This window comes from Chionomys nivalis, chromosome 15 (genome assembly GCF_950005125.1).
Source record: "Chionomys nivalis chromosome 15, mChiNiv1.1, whole genome shotgun sequence".
In the NCBI taxonomy this organism is placed as follows: domain Eukaryota; kingdom Metazoa; phylum Chordata; class Mammalia; order Rodentia; family Cricetidae; genus Chionomys; species Chionomys nivalis.
In genome coordinates, this window is record NC_080100.1 from 3,373,946 (window position 1) to 3,393,479 (window position 19,534).

Consider the following 19,534-nt stretch of genomic DNA (forward strand, 5'->3'; position numbering starts at 1 on the left):
GGAAAAGAACCTTTTTTCCCCCATAAGTCAGGGGTCATGACTTTAGAGATGAGTAATCAGACCAGATGTTCATGTCAGTTTTTCAGTTCTGTCTACACTGACGTTCAGCCTTCTACAGTGACTGATCCATGCCTCTCCCCTTTACACCAGTTCATCAGGTGATGCTGGGTTTGGAAAGGTAGACAAGGAAAGGCCAACTGTGTCTTTAGTAGATGTCACTTGCATGTAGAGATGCCAGTGTTGGCATATTTTACAAGACGCCTTCCCCTTGGCACTGCAAGAGAAATGAATTGAATCCAACTATGCAGGGCTTATGTCAATGATTTTAAATTTATGTTTAAAATATTTAGTGGTGTCGTGGAGGACAGTGTGTGAAGTACGGTGATGAAGGCCCCAAGCCTACCCATGGCCATTGGTCAGATTGGTCCCCTTGGTCCCCCTGCTCCCGGACCTGTGGGGGAGGAGTATCTCACAGAGACCGTCTCTGTACCAATCCCAGGTATGTACACAGCCTGCTTCCTTCTGAATGAGCCTTTCTGCAGCGACCAATCTTGTTAGTAGCAGCACTATCGCTTACCCAATACTGTAGAAAATGCTAAGAAGGGAATTCCACTCCATTTCCGAAATGATTCTCTTTCTTTCATGTGGTTTATGATGCTTACCACTTCCTGACTCCCAGCAAAATATAACCGAGTCAGCAGGGCCAGGGCAGAACTGGGTTTTAACTACATGACTTGAAATAAAGATGCTATCTAACTGGCTACTGTATTTAAAGAAAAAAGGAAATAGAGTATGAACAGAAAACTCCAATAAGAACAACTCTTTCATGAAAAGCTTTGCTTTTCTGTCAAATATTGTCACTTTTACAACAAAGTAGCCTAATTTCAGGGACTAGACCCAGAGAGATAGTAACCTACCCAGGGAAGTAAAAGGCTCTCTGGTTTGTTTCAGAAATAAGTCATGCTACTTTGTTGCTCTTATCTGTAAAGCATGAGGCCCCAAAGTCACTCTTCTTTCCATGTCCTCTTGAGTGTGCCCATCCAGATTCTTAGAGATTTCCCAGAAATCAGCAGGCTTGTGGCTGTCCGGTGATTCTCTGACTTGGTCCACAGGCTTAACGTCCCGGCCCTATCATATGGGATCTGGCAGAAGGAAGAAGACGATGTTGACTTTCTGCCTCAGTATCTTACTCCAACTGGGGCATCCTGGAAAGCCATCCTCTTTCTCAGCAGCAAACCTACTCCCCATAGGGTGTGAAGGTGACTCACTTTCCTGTCTCCTCCAGAGGATGCTGGGGGACAAGGAGCAAGTGCACACAAGCCTGGATCTTGAACTCTGCTTTGTCCTCCAGCATCAGGACCATAACACTCAGGATGGACTCAGGATTCTTCTCTTCATGGCCTGCTCTAAGTCGTTGGGATTAGCAGCTACATCACCCCAGTAAACATAGTGTCCAGGAAGTGCTGATCTCTGGCTGCGATATGTTTTTCAGGCCATCTCATGGAGGGAAGTTTTGCCAGGGCTCCGCACGCACACTGAAGCTCTGCAACAGTCAGAAATGCCCTCCGGACAGTGTAGACTTCCGTGCTGCCCAGTGCGCCGAGTACAACAGCAAGCACTTCCGAGGGTGGCTCTACAAATGGAAGCCTTACACCCGGGTGGAAGGTAAGTTTCCAGTCCCACTCTGTAGGGGGCCCACATCTTGTTACCATTTGAATACATCATGTGACCAGCACTGACATGTTCAGAGGGGCAGACACTGTAGGTCTGGAAGGCCATCATAACAGGGCTCCTTCGGGTGACTGGTTTGATTTAACCCACCCCACTGCCATTACATCTTACCTACACTTGATCGGTAGACAGAAGCCCATAAGCCAAATATGTTGAATAAGTAGCTATTAAAAATGGATGACTGTAGTTGATGCTGATGTGACTATAAACACATCACCCACTACATTCTTAGATATTAAAAGCTGAAAGAAAATTTTAGTATGCTTTATAGAAAATGGATAATTTTTCAAGTATACTACAGCAATGAAATCTTGTTCTGTAACCATACAGTGAGAAATTTATTCATGGAGTGAATGAGATTTACACTTGTCAGTGGGAGAAAAGTGAGCAAGATGTTATGATATGATGATATGATACAATGTAGCTAACATTATAAAAATGTTGGTAGTTCAAGAAGCATGGCTCAAATACTTTTAAAGATTGTCTAGTTATCTCATTCCTTGAGACTTGGAATTCTGTCCAGGCCAGTAGCACGCGTTCTGGAGCAGTGCATAAGCAGCGGTGTCCCTATGGCTCTATGTCCATCATTTCTGTGCATCTGCTCCTGGTAGGGGTCATATGCATGGAAATGATAAGCCCTATGTAGGGAGCTGTGAGCAGTCTCATGCAAAGCAGATTTCATTTCGATCTTATGCATAAACTGTAAAACTAAGACTAAAGCACATGATCAACAGAGCCCTGAGTCAGAAGGAAAACAGTCTGTAGGGTTTGAGGGAAACTGGACTAACCTGTGACATCAGGGTGAAATGTGTGTGCTACCCTTGACTTTGTTAGTCTGTGGCAAATGATCATATTAAGTCCATGCAAGTTTTATTTTTAAAATCCTTGGGTAATTCTCCCATCTTTTAAAAATAGCACAAGAATCTGTGAGTGAGTCTCAGACGGGAGGAAATCCCCGAGAGCGTGAGGCTCCCCAGAGGCAACTGTCCTGATTTCATCCAGAGAAAAGAGGTCCCTACAGAACCTTCAATTGGCCCTATGAACTGCAAAGCCTTGAAGGCTGTGGGAGCTCAGATCCCTGGGGTCATACCAGTTTTCCTATAGAACACATCACACCCTGGAGTTCTCATTTAACACTTCTCCTATTGGTTTAAAGACAAAGTTTAATGTTTGTTGCATCTCATGTGCAAGAGTTTTGCCCAATATTACAAAACACAACTCATCAGTTTACATTCCTGTAACATAGTCTTTATATAGTAGATCATAACCATAGTAGACCAGCCAGCAAATGTACAAAGGAGCTGTCGGGCAAGGGACTCTAGAGAAAAAGTACCAGCAAAGCATTAATAAATAATATTAATAAATTTAAAGGATTTTACCAAAGATAAACATTAAACTTTCTTTGCAAGGCCTAGAATGGTGGCACACACTTTTAATCCTGCACATAGAGGCAGATAGAGCTATGTGAGTCCAAGGCTAGCCTGGTCTACTAACACATTCCAAGCCAGACAGGGCTACATGGTGAGGCTCTGTCTTTAAAAAAAAAAAAAATCTTTGAAATGTGTTATTGTGTGGGACTTAATTTATGGGGGAGACAACCAAAGAAAAATCTGTCTAAACCTCAGAGCAAAAATAACTGAGCTGAAGTGTCTTTCTATTTGTGTTTGTGTGTGTATTTCTTTTTAAGATCAGGACTTATGCAAACTCTACTGTATCGCAGAAGGATTTGATTTCTTCTTTTCTTTGTCAAATAAAGTGAAAGATGGGACTCCATGCTCGGAGGATAGCCGTAATGTTTGTATAGATGGGATATGTGAGGTAATAACGATTGCTTATTCATTCAACAAATGTCTCCAGACAGTCTGCTTTGTGCCAGGCATCCTGTAAGGGCTAGAAAGACCAGACAAAAGAGAGGAGCCCTTTCCCTCCAAGTCCCAGCCCAGGGGGAGAAAAGCCAGAAGAGCTCATACTGATGGCACTGCTTTGTGACGGAGGTGTGTACAGAGCATGAGCAGATGGGACAGCTGATGTCACATGTGGGTGTGGAGCACTCATGGGGACCTAGGAGGAGGGAGCGCCCACACCTGAGCTCTATCTGGAAGGGTGCCCTGGAGCTAAAGGGTACTGAGAGCAGACCATGGGGGTGTCAGGAAGCCAAGGGGGTGCTCAGAAAGCAGTCCGGATCTTGGGGTTCTGAGGGGATGAGGGTATGAACAAGAACTCACCAAGAGTGACCATTGCCATGTAGATTAGAAATTGGGTTCGGGGACAGTAGATCTGCAAGGGGTACAGTTTCTGGGCAGAGTTGGGAGAAGTCAGTGAGGAGCCACTTTTAGCTACCATAGTGATCTCCACATGAGGACTGTCCAGACCTCAGCTGCAGCAGGGCAAGAGGATTCAAACAACTCCAAAACCCAAAGTCTAGACCACTAACCCAAAAATGCATGAGAAATTTGGGAGACCTGAATTCATTTGGTGGCATAATCTCTCTCACACATGACTGTTGGTGGGTTTTCTTCCTCCCACTTCTTGTAGAGATTTGCAGTAGACATATCAATGTATAGTCTATAGAGTATGGCAGCCTCAAGCCCCATGGAGACCCATGCACATGACAGACTTGATACAGCTGACCTTTTAAATTTACACACAACAGCATTACAAAATATGTCTGGCCCTGAGGATTTCCAGCATGGGGCTATGACCATGATGGCTTTGTTTCTGAATGGATGCTATTCCTAGACACAGCTCGGTAGGAAATATGAAACCAGCAAGCATTATAGAAACCGTGATAAGCGCCTTAACTTACACAACCTTGCACAGACCTTGCTCGTACACATCACTGATGGGGAGAATTTCTGGGTGGTGTCAATCACTCCCAGCCACGTGCTCACTGCAGCAGAGCCTTGTGTGAGCACCGGCAGTCATCTTACCAAGTCTGCATTGCTCTGAGATTCACCGTGGCGCAGTCTAGCGCTTTAACTGAGGACTCAAGTGCTACAACTGGGGATGAACTCTATAGAAGACAGACAGCACATCCCAAGAAAAGAGGCCAGGAGATCAGGACAAGCCATGCTATGCACACACTGGGTATCCAACACTGATTTGTTAACTATTCCATGTTAAGCTGTTCAGCTGGAGTGGGAGGAATATTTTGTTGTGAGGTTGGTGATGTTGTTGCTTGTATTGTCCTTTCTTCCATGAATGGTCTGTGACCTTGTGTGGCCTTCAGAAAGTTGGCTGTGACAATATCCTTGGGTCAGATGCTGCCGAGGATTCCTGTGGGGTCTGCAAGGGGAATAACTCAGACTGCACGATGCACAGGGGACTCTACAGTAAACACCACCGTACCAACCGTGAGTAATGACAAGCCATGTACACCTGAGAAAGGGGTTCAGTCAGAGCTTTTGCTGGGAGGGGCTAAGGGAGAGGAAACTGCGAGAGCTTAGAGTATTGAGGTCTCCACTGTGGGGTTTCCTTTGCTTCTGGAGCAGCGGTTCTCGCCCTATGAGTTTCAGCCTCTTTGAGGATAGAATGACCCTTCCACAGGGATCATCTTAGACCATCAGAAACACAGATATTTACATTACAGTTCATAACAGTAGCAAAATTATAGCTACGACGTAGCAATAGAATGAATGTTATGACTGGAGATCACTACAACATGAGGAATTGTATTAAAGTGTCACAGTATTGGGAAGGTTGAGAACCACGCTTCTGGGGCTTCTGATTTTTTCTAGAAGTGGATACTAGGTTTTTTAGCTAAAATGATCCTTAGGAAGGTGGCAGATTACAAGACCTCTCCTCCAACTGTTGATAAAAAACAAGCAGAGCTAGCAGCAGATCCACCAGCTCTAAACATGGGCTCTCACATCCAATTATGGGGAAGCCAGGTTCAACTAAATGCTACATTCCTCTCTCCAGAGTACTACCATGTAGTTACGATTCCGCCTGGAGCCCGGAGCATTCGTATCTATGAGACGAACATATCTACCTCCTACATCTCTGTGCGCAATTCTCTCAAGAAATACCACCTGAACGGACACTGGAGTGTGGACTGGCCTGGACGATACAAGTTTTCAGGTACCACCTTCAACTACAGACGGTCCTACAAGGAGCCTGAGAGCTTAACCTCCACTGGACCAACCAACGAAACACTGATTGTGGAGGTAGAGACCAGCTTTTGGTTCTGGGGCTGGATTTGGTGGCCTGGTGCTTTTGTCAGCTTATCACTATGGTCTCAATTGGATGTAGAATTGTAGCGATCAGAAACAGGAGCAATCCATCAAGCAGGCTCAAGGGGGCAGTAGACTTATGGTTATTGTCTTCCCTTGCTTAGTGTTTGAATGTGTGTATGTACTTACCTGTGTTACCGTCTCTAGGTCTTTATCAGTAGATTTTGTGGGTGATTTATTTTAATTAGTATTTTAGTTAGCACACAAACTTAAAGGCCTTGTTATAGTATTTCTGGACGTGTGACCTTGTGCCTTGTGTTCATGCCTTCATTACCCTCTCTTGTCCCTCTTCCCTTCATGCTGCTCTCCATACACATAGACCTCCTTCTGATTTAATGTCGTAGCTGACTAGAGAAAGCTGATAGACAATAGAAATAGATGATAGATAGATAGATAGATAGATAGATAGATAGATAGATAGATAGATGATAGATGGATAGATAATAGATAGATAGATGATAGATAGATGATAGACTGATAGATGATAGATAAAAGATAGATAGATAGATAGATAGATAGATAGATAGATAGATAGATAGATAGATAGATAGATAGATGATAGACAGACAGACAGATGATAGATAGGTAAGGTAGGTGGGTAGATGGATAGATACATAGATAGAAGATAGATAGATGATAGACTGATAGATGATAGATAGATGATAGATAAATAGATGATAGAGATAGATAGATAGATAGATAGATAGATAGATAGATAGATAGATAATAGACAGACAGACAGACAAAAAGATGTGTGTTAGGTAGAAATCACGTGAAGGTGGTATCTTGTCTTTCTTCCTATTTCTTCTTGATTCCCCTCTTTCCCATCTTATTATGTTTATTCTGTCACTGTCAACCTTCTACTTTCTTGCCATATGTGTGTGTACACATGTGCACATCACAGACATGAGAGAAAACTTGAATATTTACCATCCTAAGATGGGCTTATTTGCCTATTTTCACTCCAGTTCTAGCCACTTCCCTTTCAATAGCATAATTTCATTTTTCTTTATGGCTGGATAGAGCCCAGTTGAGTATATGTGCTACACAGTATATAAACCATTTGCTTGTGGGTGGACAGCTGCACTAATTCCACATCTTGGTCAATGTGAGTAGTGCTACAATAACTATGTGTACATCTATCTTCTCTGTTGTGTACTGGCTTAGACTCTTTTCGGTATTATATGCTTGTGGTGTTCTAGCTTTAGTTCTGTGAGAAAACTTCACACTGCTTTCTGTAGGGGCTTCATCATTTTCCTTCCCACGGCAGTCTATCGGGGCTGCACTTTCTCCGTATCCTTGACAACGCTCATTAACCATCACTAGTCATTTGGAGGATAATCATTGTGTGACGGCAGTGATAAATTTAGAGCAGTTTTAATCGGCATTCCTTTGGTGGATAAGGTTGTCAAACACTTTCCAGTTTGTGTTGGCCACTTCTATGTCTTGATTTAGGTAACTGTCATTTGCTTGTACATTGACTGGATGGTCTGAGTTTAGGTGATTGGTCTCCATAGCTCTGTATACATATTAGATATTACTCAGTGAACCAGTGTACACGAGCAATGGCTTTCTGTAACTTTGTCTCCTAGTGTGGAGATAGTTTCTTCTGCTGTGCTGTTCTTTTATTGGTTGATCTTTTCATCCAGTGTATTCTGATTATAGTTACCCTTCCTCAACTCCTCACAGATCCTCCCACTTCCCACCCACACAATTCCATACCCTTTCTTTCTCATTAGAAACCAGACATATAATAATAATGATAATAGTAATAATTTATTTAATTTGTCCTTTTCTGGTTTTGTTTATTTTATCTGCTATGCTGTTTGTTTTAATATTATGCAGTTCTATTCACCAGCTTTTGGTATTTCTTTTTATTTTCCTTTTTTCTTTTTTTAATTTTATATTTTTAAATTGAATTTATTGAGCTATACATTTTCTCTGCTCCCCTCCTCTCCCCTCCCCTTCAACCCTCTCCCATGGTCCCCATGCTCCCAATTTACTCAGGAGATCTTGTCTTTTTCTACATCCCATGTAGGTTAGATCCATATATATATATATATATATATATATATATATATATATATATATATATATCTTAGGGTCCTCTTTGTTGTCTAGGGGGAAGATGGAATCTCTGAGTTGTTTTGATTTGCATTTCTCTGATGGCTAAGGATGTTGAGCATTTCCTTAAGCGTCTTTCAGCCATTTTAGATTCCTCTGTTGAGAGTTTTCTGTTTAGGGCTATACACCATTTTTTATTGGATTATTTGTTCTTTTGATGACCAATTTCTTGAGTTCTTTGTACATTTTAGAGATCAGAATTCTGAGCTAATCTTATTTAATTTGCTTATCTGGTCTTGATTTAATTTTGGTAAGTGATATTTTATCAAGAAAGTGATCATTTCCTGTATGTTTTCCAATTAGGTAGAGTACAGGTTTTTGAAATGTGACCTAATGATTCTTTGGATTTCTTCCATGTCTGTTGTTATGTCTTCCTTTTCATTTCTGATTTTGTTAATTTGGATATATTTTTCTTTGCCTTTTGGTTAGTTTGGATAAAGGTTTGTCTGTTTTGTTGATTTTTCTCAAAGAACCAACTCTTTATCTCATTGATTCTTTGTATTGTTTTCTTTGTTTCTATTTTGTTGATTTCAGCTCTCAATTTGATTATTTACTGCCATCTATTTCTCTGTGTTTGCTTCCTTTTGTTCTAAAGTTTTCAAATGTTCTGCCAATTCACTAGTGCAAGACTTTTCCAGCTTCTTTATGTAGGTATTGAGTGCTATGGACTTTTGCTTTCATTGTGTCCCATAAATTTGGGTATATTGTGTGGTCATTGTCATTGAATTTTAGGAAGTCTTTAATTTCTTCCCTTTATTTCTTCCTTGATTGATTGATGATTCAAGTAAGCATTGTTTAATTTCCAATGTGTTTGTGGGCTTTCTGTTATTAGTGTTGCTGTTGAATTCTAATTTTAAGCCATGGTGATCTGATAAGATACATGGGGTTGTTACAACTTTTTTTGTATCTGTTGAGGTTTATTTTGTTTCCGAGTATGTGGTCAGTTTTTGAGAAGGCTCCATGAGGTGCTGAGAAGAAGGCATGTTCTTTTATGTTTGGATGAAATATTCTATAGATGTCTATTAAGTCCATTTGAATCCTAACATCTAATTCCCTTATTTCTCTGTTAATTTTTTCCTGACTGACCTGTTCAGTGGTTAGAGTGGAGTGTTGAGGTCTTGCATTATTAGTGTGTGGAGTTTAATGTATGATTTAAGCTTTAGAAGTGTTTCTTTTAATATGAGGGTGCCCTTGTATTTGGGGCATATATGTTCAGTGTTGAGATTTCCTCTTGGTGGATTTTTTCCTGTGCCTAATATGAAATGTCCTTCTTTGTCTCTTTTGATTGACTTTAGTTTGTTAGGTATTAGGATAGCTACACCTACTAGTTTCTTAAGTCCATTGGACTGGAAAATTTTTCCCAACCCTTTACTCTGAGGTGATATCTGTCTTTGAGGTTGAGGTGTGTTTCTTGGATGCTTGCAGAAGGATGGATTCGGTTTTTGTATCCAAACAAAAAAACTGTTAACCTGTTTCTTTTTATAGGTGAGTTGAATCTATTTATATTAAGGAATATTAATGGCCAGTGATTGTTATCTATCTCCTATTAATGTAGTTTTTGTTGTTGGAGATGTTATTTTGTGTGTTTTTTCCTTCTTTGGATTTGCTTCTGTGAGATCATCTATTTCCTGTGTTTTTGTTGATGTAGCCAACTTTCTTGGGTTGGAGTTTTCCTTCTAGTACTTTGTGTAGGGCTGGGTTTGTGGATAGGTATTCGTTAAATATGGTTTTGTCATGAAATATTTTATTTTGTCCTTATATGGTGATTGAAATTTTTGCTGGCTATAGTAGTCTGGGTTGGCATCCAAGGTCTCTTACTGTCTGCATAACACTTGACCAAGACCTTATGGCTTTCATTGTTTCCATTGATAAGTCAGTGTAATTCTGATAGGTCTGCCTTTATATGTTACTTGGCCTTTTTTCTTTGCAGATCTTAATAGTCTTTGTTTATTCTATAAGTTTAGTGTTTTGATTTTTATGTGATGAGGGAATTTTTTTTTGATCCAGTCTATTTGGTGTTCTGTAGGCTTCTTATATGTTTATAGGCATATCTTTCTTTGGGTTGGGAAAGTTTTCTATTACGATTTTGTTAAATATATTTTCTGTGCTTTTGAGTTAGACTTCTTCTCCTTCTTCTATACCGATTATTCTTAGGTTTGGTTTTTTTCATGGTTTTCCATATTTCCTGGATATTTTGTGTTAAGTTTTTGTTAGAGTTAATGCTCTCTTTGACCATTGAGTCTATTTCCTCTATTATATCTTCAGCGCTTGAGGTCTCTGGTTCTTGCCTACTCCGCTGGAAGTCCCAGACTCACACCTGAACCCACAGAGGTCTCTGGTTCTGGCTCACTCCCCCCAGCAGTTGCTCCCTTGTCCCTTCTCCTATGGAATTCACTGTCTCAGGCCTGCTCTGGCCTAGGTTGCTGGCTTAGTCCTGTTTCTGTAAATGTCCCTGGTCTGGGCCCACTCCCACAGAGATCCCTGGCTTGGGCTTAGTCCCACAAAGGTCTCTGGCTCTTGTCTATTCCCTCGGAGGTCCCAGACTTGCACCCAGACCCACAGAAGTCCTGGCTGCTTTTGATATTTCTTGAACTTTGGAGGCCTTTATGAAGTTTTTACCTACAATGATATTGTGAGTGTATTCTCTCTGTTTTTTTCCAGCAATTTCTGAGAGCCTTGCCTTATAGCTAAAGTCATTGATCCATTATATGAGTTTTTAAATAAGATGAGACCCATGGGTCCAGTTTAATTTTTCTGATGTAAACGTGCAGTTTTCCTAGCATCACTGAAGATGCTGCATTTTCTCCAATGTTTGTGTTGGGAAAGTTGTTGAAAGTCAAGACTCTATTTCTGGAAGAGTATATTTCATTCTCTATTTTATGTCATGGTCTCAACATCCATTTTTGACCAGTAACGAGCTGTTTTTGTTACTATGACTCTGTAGTATAAGCTTAAATTAAATATTTTGATGTCCCCAGTCTCACTCTTTTTGAGTAGGTTGTGTTGGCCATCCAGGATGCTACATGCTGCCTGATGAGTTTCAGAATTATTTCTCATATCTCTGTGGAGAGTGACACTGGAATTTTGACAAGGATTGTATTATATCTATAAATTGCTCTTGATAGTGTGGCCTTTCTCACAGTATTAATTCTGCCAAACCATCAGGTCTTTATTAATATTAATGTAGTTTATTTTTCAATTTTTTTATAAAATGTTTTGAAGCTTTCTGTACTGAAGTCCATCAGCCGCTCAGTTAACTTTATTCCTAGGAATTCTTTTTGAGGGTTATGATTGCAGTTGTTTTCCTGACTTCTTTCTTGGCATACTCACTATTTGGGGTAAAGCTACTGCTTTATGTATATTTTCTAATAATTCCCATTGGCTGCTGAGAATGGTTTATTCTGTCTTTTGGATGATGTGTTTCATAGATGTCTGTTAAGTTCCTATGAACTATGGCAGGGCACAAGTTTGAACTTCCTTTGTTGTTTTCATTGTTGTTGTTGTTGTTGTTGTCTGTATGTTCTATTAGTCAGTATGTGTTCACACTCAGGGAAAGTGTGGCACTGAAGTCATCCACTGCTGCTGCAGCTGGACCAGTCAGTGCCTCTGTGTCTATTTCTGTTTCTTTCATCAATTAGGATTTATCAGTGTTTGAAGCTCATGTATATATGGTTCTTATACCATATTGATACATTATTTTCTTTATTGATATGTAGTGACTTTCTTATCTCTCCTAACTTATCAGAGAGGATGGCTGTGCCTGCTTGTTTTCTGTTCCACTTCCACATCTTCACTTTCAGAATGGATGCATCTTCGCCAGTTTCTTACAAACCATCCATGCTTACTGCTTAGTTAACAAACTGCTCCACATCTTCAACCTGAGACCTAGAGGCTTTCTGTTGGGAGGGATTTGAGTCTTGTGATTTTGTTGGTTCTTTTCTTGGTAGATTTATTTTTCCCATTTCTTTCTCCTTGATTCATATGAGGGTTTTGGTGATTTACTGGGTGAGACTTTGTAGTGTTTTCCTATGTTTCCCTTTTCCAATCTCTTCCCCACCTGAAGCTTATTTGTTTTGTTGCCAATGGATTCTGCCATTCTTCCTTGTCTATGTGTAAAGCTACCTTAGCTGTCCTCTACAATGGCTGCCAATGGCCATGTCCTGCTTCAGTTTGTACTTGTATTAAAATGTCTTTAGTTCTCCATAGGTTTTATAGTATTTATTTGCTCATTCATTTGTGTGTATTCTTACTCATTTTGGGGAAATAATTTTGTTGCATGTATCCAATGGGCATTTTAGAAAATAGACAGTATTTTATCGTGTGATTAGTTTTATAAGGTATTATTTTATGTAGTTTAAAGCAAACTAGTTATCAGAGAGTCATTGATGTTGCTCTAATTTACTTAATGCTTTCTCTTTCTTCTTTTGCAGCTTTTATTCCAGGGCAGGAACCCTGGTGTGGCCTGGGAATTCTCACTGCCAAGGTCAAATGATAAGAAGACCCCAGCTGTCCAACCCAGCTACACGTGGGCCATCATACGCTCAGAGTGTTCTGTCTCCTGTGGAGGAGGTAGGTCACTTCTCATGCTGTCCCAGAGGTGGAGAATAGGTACCAAATGCCCAGCCCAGCTACACCTGGGCCATCGTATGCCCAGAGTTATCGTCTCCTGTGGAGAAGCTAGGACACTTCTTATACTACCCCAGAAGTGGTGTGTGGGTAGCTGAATGAAAGCAGGCCATGAGTGCTGAGAAACAGACTCATACACAGAAAATAGTGATGGAGAGTGTGGTTCCTAATCAACCTTACTGATGAAATTAACGGTCGTTTGTCACCAACTTGTATACTCAAATCCCCCAGAAAACTTCATGGTGTAAAAACTTTATTGACTATGATAAGAAATATCATGACAGAAAGATATAGTACTTATAGATTTATTATCTTAGAATAAAATAAGGTGCAAAGGTCAAGTGTCTATCCTGGGCCTTGGGCACAGAACACCAGCCTTACCCTGGTGGGTACAGCCAGTTCTTCTCTACATGCAACCATACCACATGTGTTCTAGGCATGCAACCACAACACATGTGTTCTAGATATGCAAACATACACGTGTTCTAGGCATGCAACCACAACACATGTGTTCTAGGCATGCAACCATACACATGTGTTCTCCACTTGCTGTTTGTAGCTTTTGCCTCATTGTCTAAATCAGCATCCCCACGATACTTTTAGCTGACAGGGCTAATAATTAAAATGATTTTATTATTCATGTCCTTGAAAATCCTCCTTGATTCTCCAATAATACTAAGTGCTAGGTCTAATTAAAGAATAAGCATCTATTTTTATCAAAAATGGAAGCTGAATTTCACATGTAGAGCTTATTATATCTGCAGTTAAGTTAGGGTTTGCTTTGTGATTCACTCACTTTGTGGTGAAATGTACTCACAGTCCTTACAGCCAGCCATCTTTACGTTCTTTTCCAAAGGGCTGTTTGACACTTCTATCTCCAAACTCAGAAGTATTTTCTATATTGTTGTGAAGTATTACCCAGCTGTAGTTTTTCTTTTATGTGATAAAATGTACAAAATTCATTTCCTTTCTATGTTGGAAACATTTATTTTTTATATTTTGAAGTATTTTAAGTAATGTTTGTATTATGTTTCTCAACTTTCAGTAGAATTTACAATGGAAGCATTTAAGAATCTTGTTTATTGTAAGAATTAGATATTTATATACTTTTATTTTTGTAGTAATTGCATCACTTTGTTTACCCCCTCTGAAGTTAGTATTTCTAATGAAACATGTTTTTCTACAAGACTTCAAATTTTATTTTACGTGCTCAAATTGAATACTTTAGGAGCTTTTGTGTGATTATCATAGATTTGAAACATTTTTCATTTAAGTTTACATATTTGGGCTCATTTCTTATATTATTAAGTAAGAATATTGGTGACAGATTAGCCAGGAAGTGAGAAATCATTCTAGAGATTTAAACATTTTTATTATGCAGATTAATTGCTTATAAAGCAAAAACAGTGACCACAGATAGTCTTCTGTAGATTTCTGGGTCACCCTGGTTCTCTAAAGATCCTGAAAGATACAGAAGTCTCTGGTGATAAGAAATCTAAGCAGGGATGAAGAGGTATCTCATTAGGTAAGAGCACAGGCTGCTCTTCCAGAAGACCTGGGTTCAATTCTCAGCACCCACATGGTGGCTCACAACTGTCTGTAACTCCATTCCAGGGGATCTGACAAGACAGACATACATTCAAACAAAACACCAATGCACATAAGATAAAAATAAATTATAAAAAGAATTCTAAGCAACTCATACAAGCAAATGCGGCCCTTCCAATCCTGATCTAATGCTGCTGTCCACTGCAGCAGAGGGATGCCAAACCCTCTCAGTTTCCTTCTTTTGAGGGATTACACTAAAACTCCCATTGTTAAAATTCAACAATAGTAACCCAACCAAAGATGAAACTGCTTCAGAAATTAAGGTAGGACTAGAATGTTCAGGGAACATTGATAGGCAACAATGTCCAGCAGAGCCTGGCCAGGCCTTGGTCATGAGCATTTCGGGATGTGACATCCTGAACAGTGTGCAGGACAACACACACACAGCCTTTCACTGTCCCACGCTCACTCAAGTGGGGTTTCCTGGCATGGTGCTTATCAGTGTGAGGGTCATCAGTGTTGTCTACCCCCCTCACACACACTCCTGCTCACAACTGCTCTGCCGCTTTCACAGACAGTGAGTGGGGCCTCTGACCCCTGGAGGGTCACAGGTTCTTCTTTGGGTCTCTTCTGTCTGTGACACAGGGTTTGGTTTATTTGTAGATCTGATATGTGGGTGTCTGGGCTTTATTATTCTGCCAGTTCTGTTTGCAGGCAGCCTGTACCCAGAGAACCATGCTAAGTAGCTTTTCTCCATCTGAATCAAATGGGAGGTAGGCTCTCTCAGACTAGTCAGTAAATCTTCTGTGACTCCCAGGACATGGAGCTACTTCAACTCACATAGATTGTATACACACACACACACACACACACACACACACACACACGGGATTAAGGATCCGTGGGTACCAACTCAATTTCATATTCAATCTCTGAAATCATTGTGCATGATGACATCATATTCTTTCATGGTTAGCATTCCAGATACACTATATTTACATAAATATTCTTTTACTTTTATAGAATATTGTATGATATTTATCTGCTATTTTAAATAAACCACCCTCATCAGAAGTCATTAAAATAAAGTCGTTTCAAAATTCTCACTTGAGGAACTCCAATGAGGACAGATTTGATTTGGTTTATTATGTTTATATATACTCACTGCACCCCATTGCTGAATAATTTCACAAAGGCTGCCCACTCGGGAAGCGTCATAGAATGGGGGCTGGGTCTCAGAACCATGGGCTTGCAGAGGACCTTGATTTTGAATTCAGGAGAACTAGTCTCTAGCTTGGTTCTCATGTGTTCTCAGAGACTTTTCACTTCTTCAAAAATACTCAACTCCCTGGGAAAAGGAATCTTGGGAGTTGCTGGGTTGCTTTGGTTCCTGGAAACCATCTTGCCCCTTTGCTCATGCAAAGCTCTCACTGCCTATGGCCAAAGGAGTTGGAGTTGAGAGGGACATGGTCAGAGGCCAGGCTGAGTCCTATGGAGTAGCTGATGGCCTAAAGAACAGAGGGTCCTCAAGGCAAAGTGTAGCCTCTTCGCCAAGTTATCAAGCACAGTTGTTCACCTGTCTTTGTTTGTGTTCATCTCATACTGACACAGATATGCTCCTCTTCTTCCTTCTGTTGAAAGCATTTAATTGCCATCTTTCAAAGTCCATAACTAGTAATAGCCTATTTTTATATCATGGCGATATATATATATGTATATACATACATACACACACACACACACACACACACACATATATATATATATAAAAGTGTACCGTTTTAAACCTTGATGAAAGTACAGTTTGAAGCACTAAGTGTGTTTATGTTGTTGTACAACCATGACCACCTTACATCCCCTGGACATTTTCATCCCCCTAGATCTCTGTGTTCATTAAGCATCAAGCCCTCATTCTTGTACCTTCTTGCCCTGGCAGCCGCCAATCAGATTTCTCTCTGTATTTGGCTATTCCTGATATCTCATATATGTCTGGTGGAAGAACGTAGCTCATTGAAACATTGAGCATAATACAGGACACAAACAGAGCCTTAGATAGTGCATGTATGAAGGCCAAGTATCAAACCAAACTTCGGTGGTGATCTCTTGATGCTCTCCTAAACCATAACTGTGAGGTGCATGGTATTTAGAGTGTAGCCTGGTGATGTTTAGCTATAGGTTCTCAGCTGAGAAACTGATCATCATTTTGTTGTTGTGTTTTTACTGATTTATTCATTAATTATTGATTCCTCTTACCATTTCATGAAAATATATGTGAGACTAACATTATTAATATCCATATTTATTTAAATCAACTCAGTAGGTTACATATATTAACTATAATAAATAAAATGAGGTCATGAATTTGAGAGGGAGGGAGTGGACATGAGATCAGAAAGGAAAGGGATGGAAATGGTATAAATGTAGAATTCACATATAAAATGTTTAAACATTAAATTTAAAAAATTCAATTAATATATTGGGGAAATTAACTTTTTTGCAAAATGACTTAATTTCATCAAATGAATGACAGCATTGCTTACAAAACTATGTTAAATTTATTTATTATTTTGTTTGTTCATTTTTTATAGTCCTGGGGATTGAACCTAGACTTTGTGCTTACTGGGGAAGCAATCTACCACTAGGCTATGTCCTCAGGGCAATACACATTGAATTAAAAAATGTTAAGCTGTAGAGAGAAATGTGTAAATTCTGGAGCGTTGGGCATTAACACAAAGGCATGCAAACAGTTAAGGTTTTTCAAACAATTTTAAAGATGGCTTTGCTAGCTCTTCTGCATCTTTATCTCTGGTCATGGCTCCTTGTCTTTATTGCATGTTCCCTTTCTACAGGCAAGATGAACTCAAAAGTGGGATGCTACAGAGACCTGAGAGTTCAAGTGAATGCATCCTTCTGCAACCCCAAGACTCGACCTGCCACAGGGCTGGTGCCCTGCAAGGTGTCAGCCTGTCCTCCCAGGTAAGAAGGCTCAGGGTCCACAGATCCTTAGAGCTCGTGAGTCTAGAGACTGAGAATTGATCATTGCCAGCTCCAGGTTCAGTGCAGCAGAGAGGGAAATGGAACAAGAGCTGACTTAATGTAGGATCAGGAAAAAGTCTTTTGGGTGATACATAGCCTGGAAATTCTTTCACCTATGAGAGGGAGTTCTTCCCTTAGCATCCTGATGTTTTTATAAGCATGTCATAGTGCTTATAATAGGAGAATAATGGATTCTCCTAAATTCTCCAGTATCAGTTGCTGCTGTTTGCTACTTAGTTACTAGTGACAGGCACTGGATGAGTCACTTGTAAGCAACTGGGACTTATTGTCACAGTCTCGTGCATGGGTGAGCCAAGCTGTCTGTCACCTCATTTCTTCCCTGGAGACTGCCAACCATCTCTTCTTTGAGATGTGAGGTTGGGAGTTTCCTGAGAAATAGGAGTTACTGGCCATATAAGTCCTGATTCTGGGACTTTTCTGTCTCTGTCTTCATGGAGGACAGGTCACAATGGGAGGTGAAAAATCACTTGAGATGTTAAAACTTTAACTTCAATGAGCCCCTTCACAGAGCCAAGGGAACTCAGACAATAAAGACAATCATGCTGCTTGGTGGTGGAGGAACACAACTTTAATCCCAGGACTCAGGAGGCAGAGACAGGCAGATCTCTGAGAGTTAGAGGATTGCCTGGTCTATAGAGTGAGTTCCATGACTGTCAAGACTGATGCACAGAGAAACCCTGCCTTGAAAAACTAAACAAACAAACAAACAAAAACCCAAGAACAACAAAAAAGAGAATCCAAAAAACATATTTATGTGAAGATCCACAGAGTATGGCAAAGGGATCCTAAGTTTGAAGAATCAACAAAATGAATTCAATCATCAGGGTGAATGTTGGCCCCGGGGGCCCAATGCAGCTGCAATCAGATCTGCATGTGTGGTTACAGCTATGGCTGTAGGGGGTGTGGGAGGAACATCTCTGCTTCTGAAACAGATCACTAAACTGAGCCTTTCATTAGGTGACCCTTTTCATAGGCTATTTGCCTCCCCCCCGGCCAGGGGACAGCATCCCCCCCATGAGAGTGTCTTTAATGATTCTGTTACCCAAGCTTTGGATGCCAGGCTGATCAGGGAAATCTCATGGGCATCTTTTGGGGTGATTTAGGTGATGTTTTCCTTAGCGGATTCATCTTCTGAACAATTTGGGTGGAGGTTATCCTCAGTCAGGAACATGGCACATCCTAGGACAGGAAATCTCCCAAGGGATAAAGCATCTTAGGTATGGAATTCTCACACCTATGTAGCATGCAAGTTCATGTTCGTATAGATGGTTTTCACCTAAATGTTGTAAGCAGGACATTCCCTGGCCAGCAAATAAGATGCCTAGGAGAGCCTGTGCCTGTGAATGTGAGCGTGAGCAGGAGGAAGAAAGACCTCACCCTCTTTTGGAACATCAGGTGGTGTTGCCTATAAGCAACACAATGTACCCCAGGGTTCTCCTTCCTTTACTCAGTGGGCCTCTGAGGCTTCTCCTGGGGGCTGTTCAAGTACCTGGTTATGTTTTCCATATAAAGCACAGGATTTGTGAGAGCTCCCCAGACATTTCTTTCCTATGCTCATGCACCTTTATGAGCCCCGGGGCATTTTTCTGGCAAAGATGGAGGGAGGCACTTTTGCAGATCTTGCTGGTATTTCTAATCTAGTGAATCGCTTCCTTCTCTTTAGAAATGCATTCATGCACTTGGTTTTCTTTACTTGAACTATACAGCTGTCTTCATTCATTCTTCTTCCTCTCCCTCTCACTTGTAGAAATTTAAAATTTACAATATTGGCGACAGACTGAATATTTTGGCAGAATCTCAGCATCATGCTCTCTTTATTACTTTATATTAGTATGTGAGGGAAAACAGTAAGATGCTATACAACCAGTGTTCGTGTCTCTGTGGTTGTTTTGGCTTTAAAATAATTCATATTGATTGACTGTGCTTTTAATGGCCTTTCACAGAATTTCTGAAAACAAACATATAAGTAATGCTATAGGAAACAGTTTTATCTTCCTGTTTGTGCATTAAGTAGATAAGGGACTGGGTTTATTGAGTCCTGTATACCACGTGGGGCATCATTACTTTTCTGAAGAAGGGATGAGGAGCAGAGGCCGAGGGAAGGGTGAAGAAGAGAGGATGGCTGCCTCCCTGAGAACCGCAGCTCAGAGTTCAGCAGCCCCTGCTGTATGCCCAGCTCCTGTTCCAATGCTGCGTGGGAGAGGGGCGTGTTAGGA

General features: G+C 40.6%; 1 protein-coding gene across 1 annotated transcript in view; it reads left to right on the forward strand.

Annotated features, from left to right (window-relative positions):
* Adamts16 (ADAM metallopeptidase with thrombospondin type 1 motif 16) overlaps window positions 1-19,534 on the forward strand; it is a 99,663-nt gene that overhangs the window by 57,160 nt on the left and 22,969 nt on the right. The window contains exons 12-18 of the mRNA XM_057789858.1: window positions 351-499; window positions 1,493-1,665; window positions 3,419-3,549; window positions 4,961-5,084; window positions 5,653-5,897; window positions 12,518-12,656; window positions 17,111-17,237. Of these exons, the coding sequence (XP_057645841.1) occupies window positions 351-499; window positions 1,493-1,665; window positions 3,419-3,549; window positions 4,961-5,084; window positions 5,653-5,897; window positions 12,518-12,656; window positions 17,111-17,237 (1,088 nt within the window). The remainder of the gene's footprint in view (window positions 1-350; window positions 500-1,492; window positions 1,666-3,418; window positions 3,550-4,960; window positions 5,085-5,652; window positions 5,898-12,517; window positions 12,657-17,110; window positions 17,238-19,534) is intronic.